The following is a 16,855-nucleotide window of genomic DNA, read 5'->3' as shown; positions in this document are numbered from 1 at the left end:
ATCATCTTGTTTAAAAAAATTGTACCCACAGTGTGTGAATGCACATGAAGATCACATCCTGAAGATGTGTTTGAAGAACAGTTTTGAGCAATTAGCCTAGCTGTTTGATGGTTATGAGGAGATGTGTAAGAGTGTAACTGTGTCTAAGACAGTCGAACTGTGTTAGTAGAGCACAGGTTTAGGCAGGCTTATTTTGCTAATAATATCATATGTGCCTGGAAAGAGAATCGGGCTCTGTGCTCCTCGGGTCTCCCTCTGTGTTGTCGCAAAGCAGCGCTCTGTACCTGGTGTGCAAGCCGCCGAACACACGGTCAAGACGCCGTTTTATTATGAGACCACGCAATGTCGGGTACTAGGGGGTAAAATCACAAAGCTAACGCAACTTTTTCCCAGTACTTACATAATCTATATTTTCAATTTTGGTTAGTACATCGCCACGTTTCCACCCCCTTTTCAGGGCCCGTTAGTAATTTACGTGTGGTTCACAATCATTTTCTTGTGCTACACATGCTCATGGGTGAGGGTATTCAGTTGGGCAGGGATCTTCATGCCTGTGGGTGTAATTTTTAGTATCATAATGAGCTAAGTTCATCCGAAGGACACTCTGTCTGACAGTCTCAATATTTATATGTTAAACAAATTCAACTAATTATGCATATTCCGGGATGTACAAACTGCAAGGACAGGAGCGCCTGATCAGGAGTTCTTCAAATCACTCTCTGTCTAAGGAGCAGGCTGACCTGGTGACTGGTCTACTGCTTACATGCCCTTAGGTCAGTAATTGCTGACAGGATTACTTCTTTTAGTGTTCCTGTGGACAACTGAACTCCAGCCGACACTTGGCATTGGTACCAGAGTCTGGTAGGAGCGATGCTGATTATCCTTTAGCATCGTGTGTCAGTGTTATGTACTTTATCTTCTTAGGGATCTCAAAGGCTGCAAGTACTGCCGTGTTGCTCTTGAGGCCAGCGCGGTGGAAGTGACCACCAGGGGCAGAACCAGAGGGTATGTTGGGTCACACTCTGGTCTCACAATTGGAAATGTCACTGACCAGTCTGTGTACAAAAGGAAGAACCTTTGTCTGGAAATTCTAGGCCAGCCGTAGATTAGAAAAAGTTGTTTCTAGCTTCTGCAAATAATGAATTTTACTTTGAAGTCACTACTGCTTACTGATGACCAAGAAGTGAACTTTCCTCAGTGGTTGATAAAGATCACTTTTTTTTGACTGTTAATGACTTCTGTGTTTTCTGTGCCATGTTATTTTTTCTTTTTGTGCTGGAACATATGGCATGGTATTCCTGTCATGGAATGAGCAGTATTTCTTATAGGTTTTGCCTTTTTTTTTTTTTTTTAATTGTCTGCTCGACTATTTTTCTTTATAAAATTAAGTATTCTTGCAACAACTTCTAGACAGATGGATTGCTAGTTGTTCTTCCTCAGGCTTATCTGTAATCAGTCTGAGAGGAAAAGAGAGACTTTTTTTCTTTACCATATTTTTTCCATTGTCTTGGGGTTAACCAGACTTTTGACACTTTTGTGAGTGTAAGAGCAAAATGCTTGCTGTGTGATCGATGTTAAGTTTCTACCACATCTAAACTCCAGGGCTGTGATACTGTTGAAAAATAACACCTATGTGTAACTTGTTTACTCTCCCTGAATACAGCAGTATCGAGGGTTGTGACCAGTTGGCGGTTGAGGTGACTGCTGTTTTTTCCAGTCCTTGCTAATGGAGCAGTGTTTCCTTTGGAAATGCGAGGGCAGCATTACTTGAGATTGGCTGCCTGGCAATACCTGGTGTTGGGTTTTTACTGTCGTGTCTTCTCAGGGAAGGCCTCAATTGCAGCTGATGGCAGTAGCTGCATGTGGATATTCAAGGGTGTTTTTCTAGGAGGGAGGTTCTGCATTTCATAGCCATAGGACTGACTGATGAGAAAGGTGCAATTACTACTTTAATTTGAGCTAGCTTCAGTAAAATTGGAGAGTGTCCAACATTACCTATGCAGTCATGTAATGAAATTTGAAGAATTAATTTGGGGCTAAAAATTTATCGTTCTGTGCTGGTGAGAGGGAGTGTAGTGGAATCTGCTGAACTAGTGAAAAATAATCGAAGGGTTCTGTCAAAAGCTTATTGGTGGCATAGTGTTCTAGTGCCTGGTGTCCAAAGCGAACAGGGTTGCTGCCCATCAGCCAGGTTCCCCCACCCCTTTCCCTGCCACCACCTGAGGCTTGAGAAATATTTTCTTCTTGTTCATCTGGAAATTCTGCATTTCTCTTTGCCTTTTAAGAATTACAGGTGTAAATATTAGTATGTGAGGCTTTAAATGTAAAAGGTACTGCGTAATACTTTTTGAAAATGTTGCTTTGTCCTCTGGCTTAGACAGTGGTTAAGCAACGCCACAGCAAGGCCGAGTGGTATTATATGCAAATTGCCTTAGTTTTGTAGTTACAGTAACACCCACTTAGGAACCTGTTGAAACAGGTATGAGTACATTGAAGCAGCTTGTGTTGTAATTACAGGCTATTTATCTTACTTTATGGAGATACTTAAACAGAAGTTGCTGCCTTTGTCCTTCGGTAAGGCATTAAATGATTCGTCGGCATGCCCCTTCTACTTTCATTTTACATCTTCCTAGGTTGAACAAGGTGGGTGGGACTTTTGTTGCCCCAGTGAGGTTCTTGGGAGGGCATTACGAACCCGACTGCTAGCATTGGGGCTGCTCCAGGGTCTGAGGGGCTGTGTCCCCTCAGGAGGCTGTGGTTGCAATGACCCAAGGCACACCAGTGATTTACAGTGATGTTTCAGTGATTTACAGAAGGCTGGGGAAGGGTTTGCTGGTGTGACAGGCAGGAGCTGGACTGGATCTCAGGGGTCCTGTGAGGTGGGGTGGACCCAGCACAGGAGATGCAGCCGTGTGGGACAGGGAAGAGCATGGTCTGAACAACAGCGTTTCACTTGCTTTACGGGATCTTTTGGGTAACGGTCCAGAATTTTTAAACTTATCTCATGTTTTCTCTATCACCCATTCAGTGGCAATCTGCATTTTTCTAGAACTCGAAGTTCAAGAACTAATTTTCAGAGACAAAAGTAGCAAAACCCAGGAGAGTACTAGTTTGCAGAAAAATTAGTTTCTTTTAGTAGCTTGTGTGTAGAAGTTGGTCAGGTGTTCCCAGAAACCTTTTCTTCCTGGTAAACTCTACTCCTTTTTGCTTTTCCAGGCTCCCTGTCCTGTTTTGGTTTGCAAGCCTCCTTTGTCTTGGGCTCAGGGTAATGGTGTCTCATTTGGGATTTAAAATGCTCTCCCAGTTTCACTATGATCCACAATTCTTTATTCGCAGTAGAGGCTTCTTTGAGAACATTCCATTCAAGAAACTGTGACAACCAACTTGGTTTTTAATCCCCTTAGGAGAGTGTTTGCATTCCTATTTATAAAATCAACCTGAGGAAATATGACAGTCTAAGTCACAAAAGACTATATTTATGTCACATTAGAAAGGAAAGTATGGTAATAAGTCCCTTACTGTAGGAGACTGTTGAGAAGCTGATGCTTTCCAGGCTAAACGAGGCTCAAATTAGCAACTTCCTGTATTTTTCCTATACTTTTTCCACTTCAAAATTGTTACTTACAATTTAAGTGCACTATACGTGAAATACTAAATACAAGGTATGTGAGACTTTCTGAGATTACTGATATTGTTTCACTTGGAGTGGAAGGACTGAGCCTCCTTTGCCTTGTGGAAGCTTCTATAATATAGGGTGTTTTGATTTATATCTTATTTGGAACTCTTCTGACATGTATCCTGTGCCCTCTGTGACTTGTACGTGTCCTGAGTTGATACCTTCTGCCCTTCTATCCCTTTACTGCATAAAATTTGCAAGCTGTTCCCATTGTATACTGAACTCCTGTCAAAACTTGTTGAACTGGTTAGCTTTCTGTAAATTGTACTTTGACTCAGTTCCTTACTCCCTTAACATGTCCTTCGGGTTGTATTTGTTTTCTGTACCTTACAGGCTTTGCATAAACAGGCTTTCTATTGTTTTCCCAAGTTAGATGGCAAGGATCTCAAAGACAAGATGGGAAAGAATGTGTCTGTGCATCATCTGGTGTTTGGTGGCTCGCTGGTGACTGTCTTGTGTGTGAACAGAGGGTACAAAGGAGGGCCACAAAGGTGATCTGACTGCTGGAGAAGTCGCCCTGTGAGGAAGCACTGAGGGAGCCAGGTCTTTTCATCTTGGAGAAGAGAAGGCTCAGGGGGAGCCTCATCATAATTTTCTAGTACTTAAAGGGCAGCTACAAAGAGTACAGGAGCTCTGTCCTCACCAGGATCCATGTGGAGAGGCTGAGGGGCAATAAGTGCAGGTTGCACTGGGAGACGTTTCATCTTGATACAATAAAGACATTTTTTTTGCAGTGAGAACAATCAACCACTGTAACAACCTCCCCAGGGATGTGGTAGAGTCCCCACCACTGGAGATACTCAAGATGCAACTAGACAGGGTGCTGGGTAATCTCATCTGGGCTCCTTCTCCCATGGGAGGCTGCACCAGATGGTGTTTCAAGTTCTCTTCCAGCTTGCACTGTTCTGTGATTCTGTGAATAAACTGGGCAGTGGGGCTCATTACATTTCCAGACAGCTGCTATCAAAGGGCACATAAATCAGTCTTCTGACTTCCTGCAGATTTTTAGGAAAGTGAGTAGAACCCACAGAGAGTCTGAGACAGAGGCTTGGAAATGTGATTTTTATGTATCTTTCCGAACAGTGTTTTAGGTGCTTCTCCAAAACATGATCTCTACAGAGCACCCACTCTTTGGGCAATGGGGAGGGAAGTTTTTCTGCCTGTGCCCCATCCGTATGTGGTGTTGCAGTGTCCCATTTCAAGTACACTTTCTTCAGCAGTGCAGGTGAAACACCTGAGGGATGGGATCCATCCAGAGGGACCTAGACAAGCTGGAGAAGTGGGACCATGTGAACCTCATGAGGTTCAGGGAGGCCACAAGGTCCTGCAGCAGGGTTGGGGCAACCCTAGTATCAGTACAGGCTGGGGACGAAGAGATGGAGAGCAGCTCCACGGAGAAAGGCTTGAGGGATGAAAGACGGGCCATGGGCTGGCAGTGTGTGTTTGCAGCCGGACAGTCAGTTGTGTCCTGGGCTGCATCCCCAGCCCCGTGGGCAGCAGGCTTGGCGGGAAATCTGCCCCTCCGCCCTGCTCTGGTGAGACCCCCCAGCAGTGCTGGTCCAGCTCTGGGTCCCCAGCACAGGACAGAGCTGGACCTGCTGGAGAGGGACCAGAGGAGCCCCAGAAATGACCCGAGGCTGGAACAGCTCTGCTGGGCGAAGAGGCTGAGTGAGTTGGGGTGTTCAGCTGGAGAAGCTCCGAGGAGACCTTATTGAGGCCTTTCCGGACTTAAAAGGGGTGGATAAGAAAGATGGGGACAGACTTTTGACCAGGGCTGTTATGACAGGGCAGGGGGTCATGGTTTTAAACTGAAAGAGGGGAGATTCAGACCAGACATGAGGAAGAAATTATTGTCCCTGGGGTGGCGAGAGTCTGGCCCAGGTTGCCCAGAGAGGCCCAGTCATCTTTGTGTAAAGTTTGTCTCAGCCATTCCAACCAGCTGCTCATTTGCTGATGGAAACTTTTTGCACGCAGAGCTTTTGTAATCTAGACATTCAGAGAAGAGACTATGATTGCCATGTTGCACATTTTGTGAAGAGTTTTGTGAGATGTTAGTTAGGAAATTTATTCTAGTTTTGGGGATTGGGAAGGACTAGAAGGCAGTGAGAGAGCTGGAGAATAAGAAGGCAGCAGAAGATGGAAGAATCTGGTGTTTTGCCTTTTTCCTGCAGAAAACCACTCCCTGTTGTGGGAGGGTGTCAGCAGGAACATAAAACTGTTTGTTGCTGTTGATTTTTGTGAGCGTTAGTTCCTGAGAAATGTGTAGTTTCCGTTTTCTCTTCTGATTCCTTCCAGGCTCTCCTGAAGTCTCCACTGCTGTCTCTGTTGGAGATGCTGGTTGCTGAGCTGTTTCTGTGATGTGGCAACCTCGCTGAACAGCTTTGCTGCACCTTTGTCTTCCTTGTGTTAACTTTACAAAGGTGTCACCTCTGCTGCTGGGAGCTGTAGAGAAGCCAAATGAGGAAAAGCCTTTCCAGGGCAAAGGGGTTTGGTCTTAAAATTGTGCAGTTGTCTCCATTCAGGTGGAAGAATCAGCTGAACTGGGATTTGGGGACTGTAATAGTAGCTGATTGTAGGTACTTTATGATGAGCAGCCATGGAATGTTAGTGAGATTTTTTTTTTTCTTTTGAAATAACTTCACGTTTTTCTATGTTATCCAGAGAGGAGTGCAGGTACTGCAAGCAATCCAGATAACCCGTAAAACAGCAGTAAGATCAAGCTGTTTGAAAACCCCTATTGACTCATGAGTATTCTTTCAACAATGAGGCTGTCAGCGTAACTGTCTGCAGCACAATCCACAAATTGGAAAACAGCATCAGGGATTAGGTCTTTAAAAAAAAACTCAAACAGATGTGCAAGAGGGATACATTAAAATTTTGAGGACTTAGGCTGCATTTGCTCTACAGTGAGTTTTTAGGTGCTCTTGGCTGTAGGCATCTGAATCACTACAGCTGATTATAACTTGTGTTTATAGAAAGGCCATTTGAAGATTAGTGACGACTGAGCTGAATAGATGTGTTTGAATTACCTTGAAGCAAATGCAGAATTAGAGCAGAGAACAAAGCACTAGTGTTATGCTTTTTTGTTGGTTTAAGAACACTGGCTTGTTTATCTTGACAGATGGCTACTTAATGTACTATGAGACCGCGTTGTATACCAACGTTTCAAGTAGAGAGAGGTGGAGAAGTAATAGATTCAGACATGAAAGCTTGAATGGCCTTCCCCTTGAGTTTGGGTAGCACAGAGGTACATTCATCTGAAATGGATGTTTTAGCAGGCATTGTGTTGATGCCGACAGACATGAAAATGGAGGGGCTGTGGCAGAGTAGCAGACTGGCCCTGTGGCAGGGCAAAAATGTAAACCTTGGAGTTTACGTTAAGAAATGTATCTAAGACTACATATCTGTGCTAGTCAAAGTTATCTTTTCTTTGACTGTTAAAATATTGCAGTCTGTGAGATTATATTTATGATACTTTTGTAAGTAACTGTAAAGAAATCATCACATATTATTTTCTCATTATGGTCAGAAAGAACAGTCATTCACTCTGACATCTTCTCAGATATTGCAGGTTGAATAATTTTCAGCTGTTTTTGTTGAGCCTTGCATGCTGGACTGAACATTGGTTGTTCAGAAATGGATTCGTGTGTAGTTCATATGGCCCTGCATAGACTTGGTGCTGTTGATCAGACAAGGTGGAGCTGATGTCAGAGTTTTGTCTGATTTCAGTCTGCTACCAAAGGCACGCCTGAGCACAAAGCTGCTTCTCAGACTTGGTTTCAACGAACTGAATGTACAACTGAATGTACTCCATTGTTCAGGCTTCTCACTGTGAGCTATTGTCTTAACTAATAAAAAATTCTTCCCTATCCTGTTCCTTCTCTGCAGTTTTTCAAACTGCAGACCACTGGCACAAGGTCAGTGTCATCAGAGCTGTATAAGAAAGAACAGTCGTGCCTGACTTTACCATTCCCCTTCGTATACACTCCACAACATCAGTAGGTCCTAGAGCCTTAAACTTTGAGCTCATTGTGTCAACTGTACTCATTACACATTTTTCTGTGTCACAGTTGTCTTTTAGGATACAATCCCTAGTCTGTATATAAGCTAGATCAATAATATTTAACCACGTCTAAAGCCTCAGTTATTTGAATAGTCCTGTTCTTACTCAAGCTGTGACCACCCGTGTGCTAATTGTAGGTTACAGTTGCTGATATTGGTATTATCCTCCAATTCTTCAATTTTGTCAGCCTCAGTTTTCGTGTTTATTTAACAGAAGACTGAAAGGGGGGCATAGCATGTATCTATGCCAGAATGCATTAGAAACAGCACTGTTCATGAAGCCCCATGGAAACACTGCTTGAAGATGCTTGTTAGCTCTTAGTGTATATGAGCTGGTTTTGTATGTACAGTGCTTGATTTTAATCAGAATATTGTGAGGCATGAAGCCTCGTACCTCATGGATGTGATATGTCTGCAGTTTTACAGGTGTGTTTTTCAGGACTATTTTCTGTGAAATTGTGCTAATTTTCTGCCGTTATTAATTTAATCTGTTATCATTTACATCCAGTACAGAGTTTTCCTGTTATTTTGCTGGATTAATATGGAGCTAAATGTTTCACAGTTATGTATCCATCTGAAAGAGTGTTTAGAATAGTAAAATTCTGTTCATTGGGTTCAAGCAGGATCCTGTCTTTAAGATCAGTCCCAGCAACATGGACTCATCATCCCTGTGAGCCAAATCACTGACCTTGCTTGTGTTACACTGTTAGCTCTGGTGTATAATATTGGCTACTGCTGTTCTGAGCTGCTCTTGTCTGGAAGGCAAATTTCTGTGATCTTTATTGATCTACGTCTCATCCATCCCCTTAGAGCTTTAGGGTTCAGCTGCAAGTGAGGCACGATGAAAAGCAGACGCTTTAGGAGTGGCCCATGGCCCTGCAGCTCCTCTTCAGAGAAAGAGCAGCCAGGAGCACGTTGTGTGTGGGAGAAGCCGCCCAGCTGAGCTTGCAGCACTAGCGCCTGGGGGCTCCGTGCGGAAGAAATGTCGAGGTGCACCTCTGTTTGAGAACAGGGACTCTTCAAAAGTATTTACTGTTGTAACCTTTGGTTTTGTCATCAGGATCTGTGATAACATTAAATGAGATGGAAGGAAAAAAGGGAAAATCAGTTGTTATGAGGAGAGGAACGCTTGTTCCAGTATTTTTCTGCTGTTCTTGAAATGTGTAGTGGGGTGGGAGAAAATATATAGATCAGGAAGGAAGACTTAGTGATGACATTTCAGGGCCTCTGTGAGATCAGCTGAAAGAGCTTGAATAAATGGTACAAAGTCATGAAATCACTAGCCAATACTTAATGAGAGCAAAGAGGTGCTTGTGAGATAAGCTTGTACTCAAGAGGATGATTTAAGTTGGTTAAAAAGACAGGTTGGCCACTGTGTCCAGACCAGTACGAGCTATACCGTGGGCTGAAGGAGAAACAAGGTGGTGAGGTGGTACCTTAATTACTTGTGAAACTCGGGCTACTGAACTCCGTACCTCTCTGTAACATTTTGTCTGGGGCGTTACCGACCAGCGTTTCAATGGCACCGATTGTGTCGTAGTGCTGTAACCTGCTTCCACCCCCAATGCTGAGTAAATATGCTGGAGTATGACAGTAGTAGCAGCGTGAAACTTGTTTAGCATGGGGTTGTGTTCACACCTTGGAAATATACTCATGTAACCAACTTTGTTCTTCTTGCTCTTCCAGGTGGATGGAGGCCTGTCTGAATGAGGAGCTGCCTCCCACAACAGAGCTGGAAGAAGGACTGAGAAATGGAGTCTACCTGGCCAAACTGGGAAACTTCTTCTCCCCTAAAGTGGTTTCTGTGAAGAAAATATATGATAGGGAACAAACTAGATACAAGGTGAGACCTATTGGCCATAGATACTGCTTTAGGTAGTCATCTAAAGTAGGAAAATGTGCACATGGAGGTACTGTGAGCAAGTAATTAGAAGGTTGGTTTATATTAGTATTACCTGAAAAACTCCACTGTCACCCTAGAATAATGCTTAATTGGGGCAGGGGAAGACTCAGCTTTGTATCTGAGCTTGTACTTATGTGAAAGAACTTTCATAAACAGGCACTATAATTGTATAGAGAAGACTTCTCTTTTCTTTTCTGTAAGAGTATAATTTTCCCTCTCTGTGTCAATGAACTTCCCTGCTGTTCCTGGCAGCTGTGATATTTTGTTTCTTACTGTCCTCCCTCACCTTGTTCCTGCCTGTTTTTATTTCAGGCGACTGGTCTGCACTTCAGGCACACAGATAATGTGATCCAGTGGCTGAATGCCATGGCTGAGATTGGTCTCCCCAAGGTAATTTCTATGTTCCACGTACATCTCAGAAAATCTTTACATTCCATGGAAGCATTTGCTATTGTACGAAAATCAGCAGACTTCATCTAGTTAATTCTTCATTTACTAGATTTGCATCCTTATTGTTGTGGTTTAACTCCAGCCAGCAACTAAGCACCACACAGCTGCTTATTTACTCCATGCCATAGCAGGATGGAGGAAGGGTTAAAGTGAGAAAACTCAGGGGTTGAGATAAGAACAGTTTAATAATTGGAATAAAATAATAATAATAATAGTAGTTATAATAATAAATTACAATGAAAAGGAAAATAACAAAGAAAAATAAAACCCATGAAAGACAAGTGATGCAAATGAGAATGGTTGCTCAGCACTGACTGACCGATGCTCACGCAGTCCTTGGGCAGTGACCCCCATGCAAACCTTCCTTCTAGTTTTATTGCTGACCACGGTGTCATAAGGTCTAGAATACCCCTTTGGTCAGTTGGAGGCAGCTGTTCTGGTGTGTCTCCTGGCTCTTTGTGCACCCCCAGCCTACTCGCTGGCAGGGTAATGTGAGGAACAGAAAAGGCCTCGACTCTGTTAAGCCCTGCATAGCAGCAGCGTCCTGGCTGGAACCAGCACTGTTGTGACCAGCAGGACAGGGCAATGACTGTCCCTGTGCTGGGCACTGGGGAGGCCAAACCTCGAATCCTGGGGGCAGTTTTGGACTCCTCACACCAAGACACACCTTTAGGTGCTGGAGTGAGTTGAGAGAAGGGAATGGAGCTGGTGAAGGGCTGGAGCACAAGTGTGATGGGAGTGGCTGAGGGACCTGGGGGGTTCAGCTGGAGAACAGGAGCTGAGGGGAGACCTTCTGATCTCTGAACTGCCTGAAAGGAGCTTGGAGCCAGGGGGGTTCGGGCTCTGCTCCCAAGAAGCAAGCGCCAGGAGCAGAGGAAACGGCCTCAAGTTGTGCCAGGGGAGGTTGAGGTTGGATCCGGGGAACAATTTCTTCCCCAAAGGGCTGTGGGGCATTGGAACAGGCTGCCCAGGGCAGTGGTGGAGTCACCATCCCTGGAGGGGTTGAACAGACGGAGATGAGGTTCTCAGGGATAGGGGCTGGAGACGGACTTGACAGTGTGAGGTTAGCAGTTGGCTTTGATGATCTTAAAGGTCTTTTCCAACCAAAACAATTCTGTGATTCGATGATTTTGTTAGCATACATGCTTGCAAGTTGAACCGTTTATTTTTGGCAAAGATTTTCAAATAACTTGTTGAGATTTCCTAGTGAGTATTGCTGGGATTTATGACAATCTTACTGGAACAAATTTGGGATTATGAAATACTGATATATGCTGTTAATGTTACTAGATGAAAATAAATGAGGAGGGAGCTAGACAGAGAGAATTGCCAGGTATGAGGCAAGATTTTCAGATGTAACTGGGTTTTGAAGGAAAATAAATCTGTGAGGAGATGTTAAAGAAACTGGGCTGGAGTCCAGTACATTGACAGAGGTATTGGTGCTTTAAGTATTTTCCCATGCAGGAGAGCCAGGGAACTGGCACTGTGGAGTTGTGAGGGTCGCTGAGTTGCTCTTGCCTTTACAGAAAGAGCAATGCTATTTGTGCTCATAGGCAATCGCAAGAAATCTTCTGATAACTAGAACGTAACGTCCCTTCACCTCTCGGCTTCTGCTGAAGTCCTCACTAATAGCTCGTGACCCAGTGTCTTGGTGAGCCCACAAAAGAACGGCTGTACTCATCCATGGGTGTAGAATGTGCACAGGAGAAGGGGAGCCCTGGTTTGGGTGGTAGAAACAAAGGATTACCACTTCAAGCAGGAGAAATGTTTGGACAGGGCAGAGAAGCTCGAAGAGTTTTGTTCTGTGGGCGGTTTCATTAGTGTACTGCAGAAGAGTCAGGCTTGTCGCGGTTATGTGATGTGGCTATATAGTGTGAGTAAAATTCAGAATGCTAACTTTTTTTTACCTTTAGATATTCTACCCAGAAACTACAGACATCTATGATCGCAAGAACATGCCACGCTGTATCTATTGTATACACGCACTCAGGTAAGGCATGCTAGGCAGAAATCTAACTGCTTCTGAAATCTTTCTGCAAGGTTGAAAAGTGAGAGGGCTGAACGGGGATGAATTTTCTAGCAGGACAATCTTACCAGGTCATAGCAAAGATGCATGAAGCCAGTATTTTGCCTTGGGCAGTGGCCAAATCAGATGCTTAAAGAAAAAGAACCAGTCAGGTATGTTGTGATTGCTGCCTTCCGATCCCAGTTCTCACCCTCCCTCTCTGCTCTCTGAGCAGAGCTGAACATTTTGGGGCTTAAAGGAACACCTGAAAAATTCTGTTTAGATTTATAAAGATTGGAGATTTAGATTTGATGTGTTAAGGTCATGTGAAAGGGTGGAATTGCTTACCCCTCTATTTTCTACTCACATTAAAACTGAGTTTACCAGAGTAATGGGTATTTGCTTCAGTGATCATTTATTTTTAATATTCCTGTATAATGGTGTATTTTAATACAGGGTACATGATCTGTGCTGAGCTGGCACAACAGGCAGAAAGGAAAGGAGTTGCTTCTCTTTCCCCAGTCTCGTTTGTCCTTGGGTGTATGGGTTATGGATTAACCCCTCCTCTGCAGCAGTGCCGTTTCTCGGCAGCTCCAAGTGAAGGCGTTAGCACCATTGCAGTAACCCAGATCAGCTCGGTGGATCCTGGGGAGGTCACACCCGCAGTGCTGGGGCCAGTTCTGGGCTCCCAGCATGAGAGACACAGACGTGCTGGGAGGACTGGAGGGAGGTCACTGAGGTGACTGCTGCACTGGAGCATCTCCTGTGAGGAAGGGCTGAGGAACCGGCACTGTGGGCCTGGGGAAGGGACAGCCCGGGATCCCAGCAGGTGTGCAGCTCTCTGGGGAGGCTGCCATGGAGATGGAGCCGGGCTCTTTGCAGCCGTGCCCCATGGCAGGACACGAGGCAGCTGGCACAAACCAAACCCCAGGAGAGTCCCTCTGAACATCAGGAAATGCCATGTTTGCTCTGAGGGTGACCAGGGAATGGTATGAGTTGCCCAGAGAGGTTGTGGAGTCTCCACCCTTGGAGATATTAAAAAGCCATCTGGACTTGATCCTGAGTAACCTGGTCCTATGTGACCTTGTTTGAGGAGGGATCTTGAACAAAACAAACTTGAGAGCGCCCTCCTAGCCTCAACCATCCTGTAATTCTGTGAAGACTTGAGAGTGATGGACAGTTTTGTGTAGCTGAGGACAAAGAGGAGTCTGCTCAGCCTCTTGGTGATTATGAGCTGTTATATTAGCTTACCTGAGTGGCTTCTTAAGTCCCTGTCTCCTAAATGATCTATGTCCTTGTCAGAAGCACAAGGAAAAATTACTGTTTCTAATTACTTATTTTCTTTTCTAGCCTGTACCTGTTCAAGCTGGGTCTTGCCCCCCAGATTCAGGATTTATATGGGAAGGTGGACTTCACAGGTAAAAAAAAAAAACAAAAATAGTACTGATATGTGTGCTGCCTTATCTCCTACCCTCCTAGACATTGTATAGATCAATTAAAGGGCTGTTACTGTTGATATCCTAAATGCAAATTAAATTAAAAGTTAATGTCTGTGAAGAGTTCTAGTAATTTAAGAAAATGTTTTGATTTGGGTACTTCTGAGCCAGGCTGTTAAATAGCCATTATTTTGCTAATCATTACTTTTGCAGATAACAGCCCCTTAACTTTTTTTCACTGTTGTAAGATGCTCAAACCTCACCTCCATCCTCTTGGGAGAGGTTTTGATTTGAAACTCAGTAAATGGTTCTGACTTCCCTTGACAGTTTAAAGTAGAGGTGCTGTCAGCTGAAGAAAGGTTTGCCAGCTGATACGCTGCAGATTTCAGCACAAGGTCTCATGTCCACTTGCCTCCTCAAGGTTCCAGTTCCTTGATTTTTGCAAAAGTGTCAAATTCTGTGTTTTGCGTTAGTGAGGTTCTTGCCTGAGGGCACACATCTGATTTTAAAGGTATATAAACTTTATTTTTCTTCAAAAGAGTTATTGAGTGTACCTATAAAATGCTAAACTAACAACTCTCTTTTTGAGTTGTATGGTATTTGGCAGCAGCCTGTCTCAATATCCTCCATTCACTTTTCTCACTATGGGCTCTCTGTGGGGAAACAGGAATGCTAAAATACTACCCGTGCGTTTCCTGACCTGTTGGCAGCTACAGTTGAGGCTTCTCAGAATGATGGAGTCTGTTCCCAGCTCCTCATGAGAGTCATGTGTTGTTTCTAGTGAGAAAGGCTACAGAATATTCCCGTATGAGTTTCTGGGAGAAATGTAGATATTTATGGAAAGTGTGCAAAATGTCTGTCAGTTTTCATTTATTTTGTTTCACTTACTGAGTTATGTTCAAAATAGTATTTAAACAGTAGTTGTAATTTATTGCAGTTATCCTTATTATTTTCATAGCAGCAATTGGTGTAGCAGTGCTGATTCCTAATGTGTTTAATCCTGTGTAACAGTGTTTTTACGTATGTTTCAGAGGAGGAAATCAGTAACATGAGGCTTGAACTAGAGAAGTATGGCATTCAGATGCCTGCCTTCAGCAAGATTGGAGGAATTCTTGCGAATGAACTTTCTGTGGATGAAGCAGCATGTAAGGAAAAATGGAGTTGTGTTTTATGCGATTATTCAAATCGGCAGATTAGATTTCCTTTTTTTGTTTAGTGTTGATTTTAACGCCACCTCTTGTAAGATAGTACAATGCTTTTGATACGCCTTTTGGAAGACTGCAAAAAGGATTTTCTTCTTTCCCTTTTTCTTTTGTTTCTGGAACATGATAATTTGACTAGCTAGGGTATCATACTGGGAAGTAGGCCGTCATTTCTTGTCAAGAGCACAAAGCTGTGGTGGATTGAGAGGTACTTCAATAATTCTTTTGCTTTCCAGTTAATTTCCAGATAATTCTTCTGCTCTTCCCGGTTAAGTTCTCAGTTTTTAATGGAGCTATTGTGTGTGACACTAACTGGCAGGCTGTGACTTATTTTTCAGTACATGCTGCTGTCATTGCCATTAATGAAGCAATCGACCATCAAGTTCCAGCTGACACTCTTATGGCAATGAAGAACCCTAACGCCATGCTGATAAATCTTGATGATCAACTGGAATCCACTTACCAAGATACCCTCTACAGAGCAAAGCAAGACAAGATGGAGAATGCTAAAAATAGGGTAGATTAATTCTTCTTTCAAACCACCTATTTGCATGCACTGCAGCTTTGTCTTGCAATGTGAACTGTGGGGAATTCACAGAATGTGTGTTTCAGTCCCGTATATGCTGTTAGGCAGCTTCACTCCTGGGGTGTTCTCATGTGTTCCCCAGTAACCTGTTGCCCTGTTGTAAAGACGGGCAGCAGTTTGCTGTGTTCTTCCTTTTAGCTGTCTGAAATATGGACTGCATAGAGAATTCATGTCAGCCTGTACATGTTGGGAATGCTATCCCTCTGTTTTCATATGACATAGTTACATTTTCTTAACAATGAAATGATGGGCAACACTGACTGATGCTCTCAGAAGGGGTCAGTTTTGGTTTAGGACATTGTATATCAGATGCCTAGCAATGTGTGCTGCTTTTTATGTTTGGGAGCTCTACTGTGTGTTCATATAGAACCATTACATTGAAATAAGGTGTTTCTAGGCTGTTTCAGAGTGTAAGTATTACTTACTTTATATGTGTTTACTTTTAGAGCTTCATTTTGCATGTGTAGAGGTAGCCTATCTATTACAACTCTGTATCCACAGTTAACCTCTCTGACCTTTTCTTTGAGAAGATCCATGAGAGCAAAGGTAACTGTAGAAACACTGATTCGTTTTTGTTTCATCTTCAGATTGCCTCAGAAAATTCAGAGAGAGAGAGAGATGTGTATGAAGAACTTTTGACTCAAGCTGAGATTCAGGGAAACATCAATAAAGTGAACAGTAGGTGTCATGCTAAATAGTAGTCTTGTTTAAAAGAGCACTTAAAAACGATACCTGTGCTTCTCCTCCCTTTCTGCAATGCTAACAAAAGTGAGAGGCAGCTCCCCTGGTTTTGGGGGATTTTTTGTTGGTGTTTAGTTTGTGGTATTTTTCTTTTGCTCATTATTAGTACATAGTTGTAAGCTCCTGTTGCCCTTCCCTTAAGAAATGGATTTTCTATATCGCTGTCCTCCCCCATCTTCCCCCCCGCCCAGTTCTTCATCTTGAGTAATGCATGCTATTTCCAATCTTCAGGCTCTTTTTCAAGTACTAATTTGCAATTGACTTTGGAAGTCTTCCGTTCAGATTACATACCTAACCTGGTATCCACCAGGTCTAAGAGTATTTTTTTCTGAGCAGTATGTCACATATATAAGCCTTGGGACTTCCTCATTGAATGTTTCTGTCAAACCTCTACTTTGTTGTTTCTAGCACATGCAGCCATATCAAAGATAGACCTGGCTTTGGAACAAGGAGATGTGTTAGCACTGTATGAAGCTTTGGCAACACCAGCCCTGGGACTCCGAGGATTGCTACGAGAAAATTGTGACTGGTATTTCAAGCAGTTTTTGAGTGACAGACAGCAGAAACGGGAGGTATGGAAAAGTCAAGATTACCCTAATTCACAAGGTTTTCCCCCTTTCACCATACCACCACTTACAGTACAGTTTAAAGTTGGTTTGAAAAATTTAACGCTGAGAGAAGCATACAGTAAGCATATTTATCATTTAGTTTTCACATCTGCATATGAAAGGCCAGTATAATGTTTGTATGTATATAATTAAAATACTTTCACTAAACCTTAAAATACTAACTTA

General features: G+C 43.3%; 1 protein-coding gene across 3 annotated transcripts in view; it reads left to right on the top strand.

Moving 5' to 3' along the window:
* IQGAP1 (IQ motif containing GTPase activating protein 1) overlaps window positions 1-16,855 on the top strand; it is a 63,181-nt gene that overhangs the window by 14,009 nt on the left and 32,317 nt on the right. For all 3 annotated transcript variants that reach the window (XM_071813882.1, XM_065847012.2, XM_071813883.1), the window contains 8 exons: window positions 9,425-9,581; window positions 9,954-10,031; window positions 12,005-12,081; window positions 13,447-13,514; window positions 14,564-14,677; window positions 15,073-15,251; window positions 15,908-15,998; window positions 16,470-16,633. In XM_071813882.1, the coding sequence (XP_071669983.1) occupies window positions 9,425-9,581; window positions 9,954-10,031; window positions 12,005-12,081; window positions 13,447-13,514; window positions 14,564-14,677; window positions 15,073-15,251; window positions 15,908-15,998; window positions 16,470-16,633 (928 nt within the window). The remainder of the gene's footprint in view (window positions 1-9,424; window positions 9,582-9,953; window positions 10,032-12,004; window positions 12,082-13,446; window positions 13,515-14,563; window positions 14,678-15,072; window positions 15,252-15,907; window positions 15,999-16,469; window positions 16,634-16,855) is intronic.

The sequence above is a fragment of the Patagioenas fasciata genome, chromosome 12 (genome assembly GCF_037038585.1).
Source record: "Patagioenas fasciata isolate bPatFas1 chromosome 12, bPatFas1.hap1, whole genome shotgun sequence".
NCBI lineage: Eukaryota > Metazoa > Chordata > Aves > Columbiformes > Columbidae > Patagioenas > Patagioenas fasciata.
Note: the sequence above shows the minus strand (reverse complement) of the source record. Positions and strands in the feature narration are given on the sequence as shown.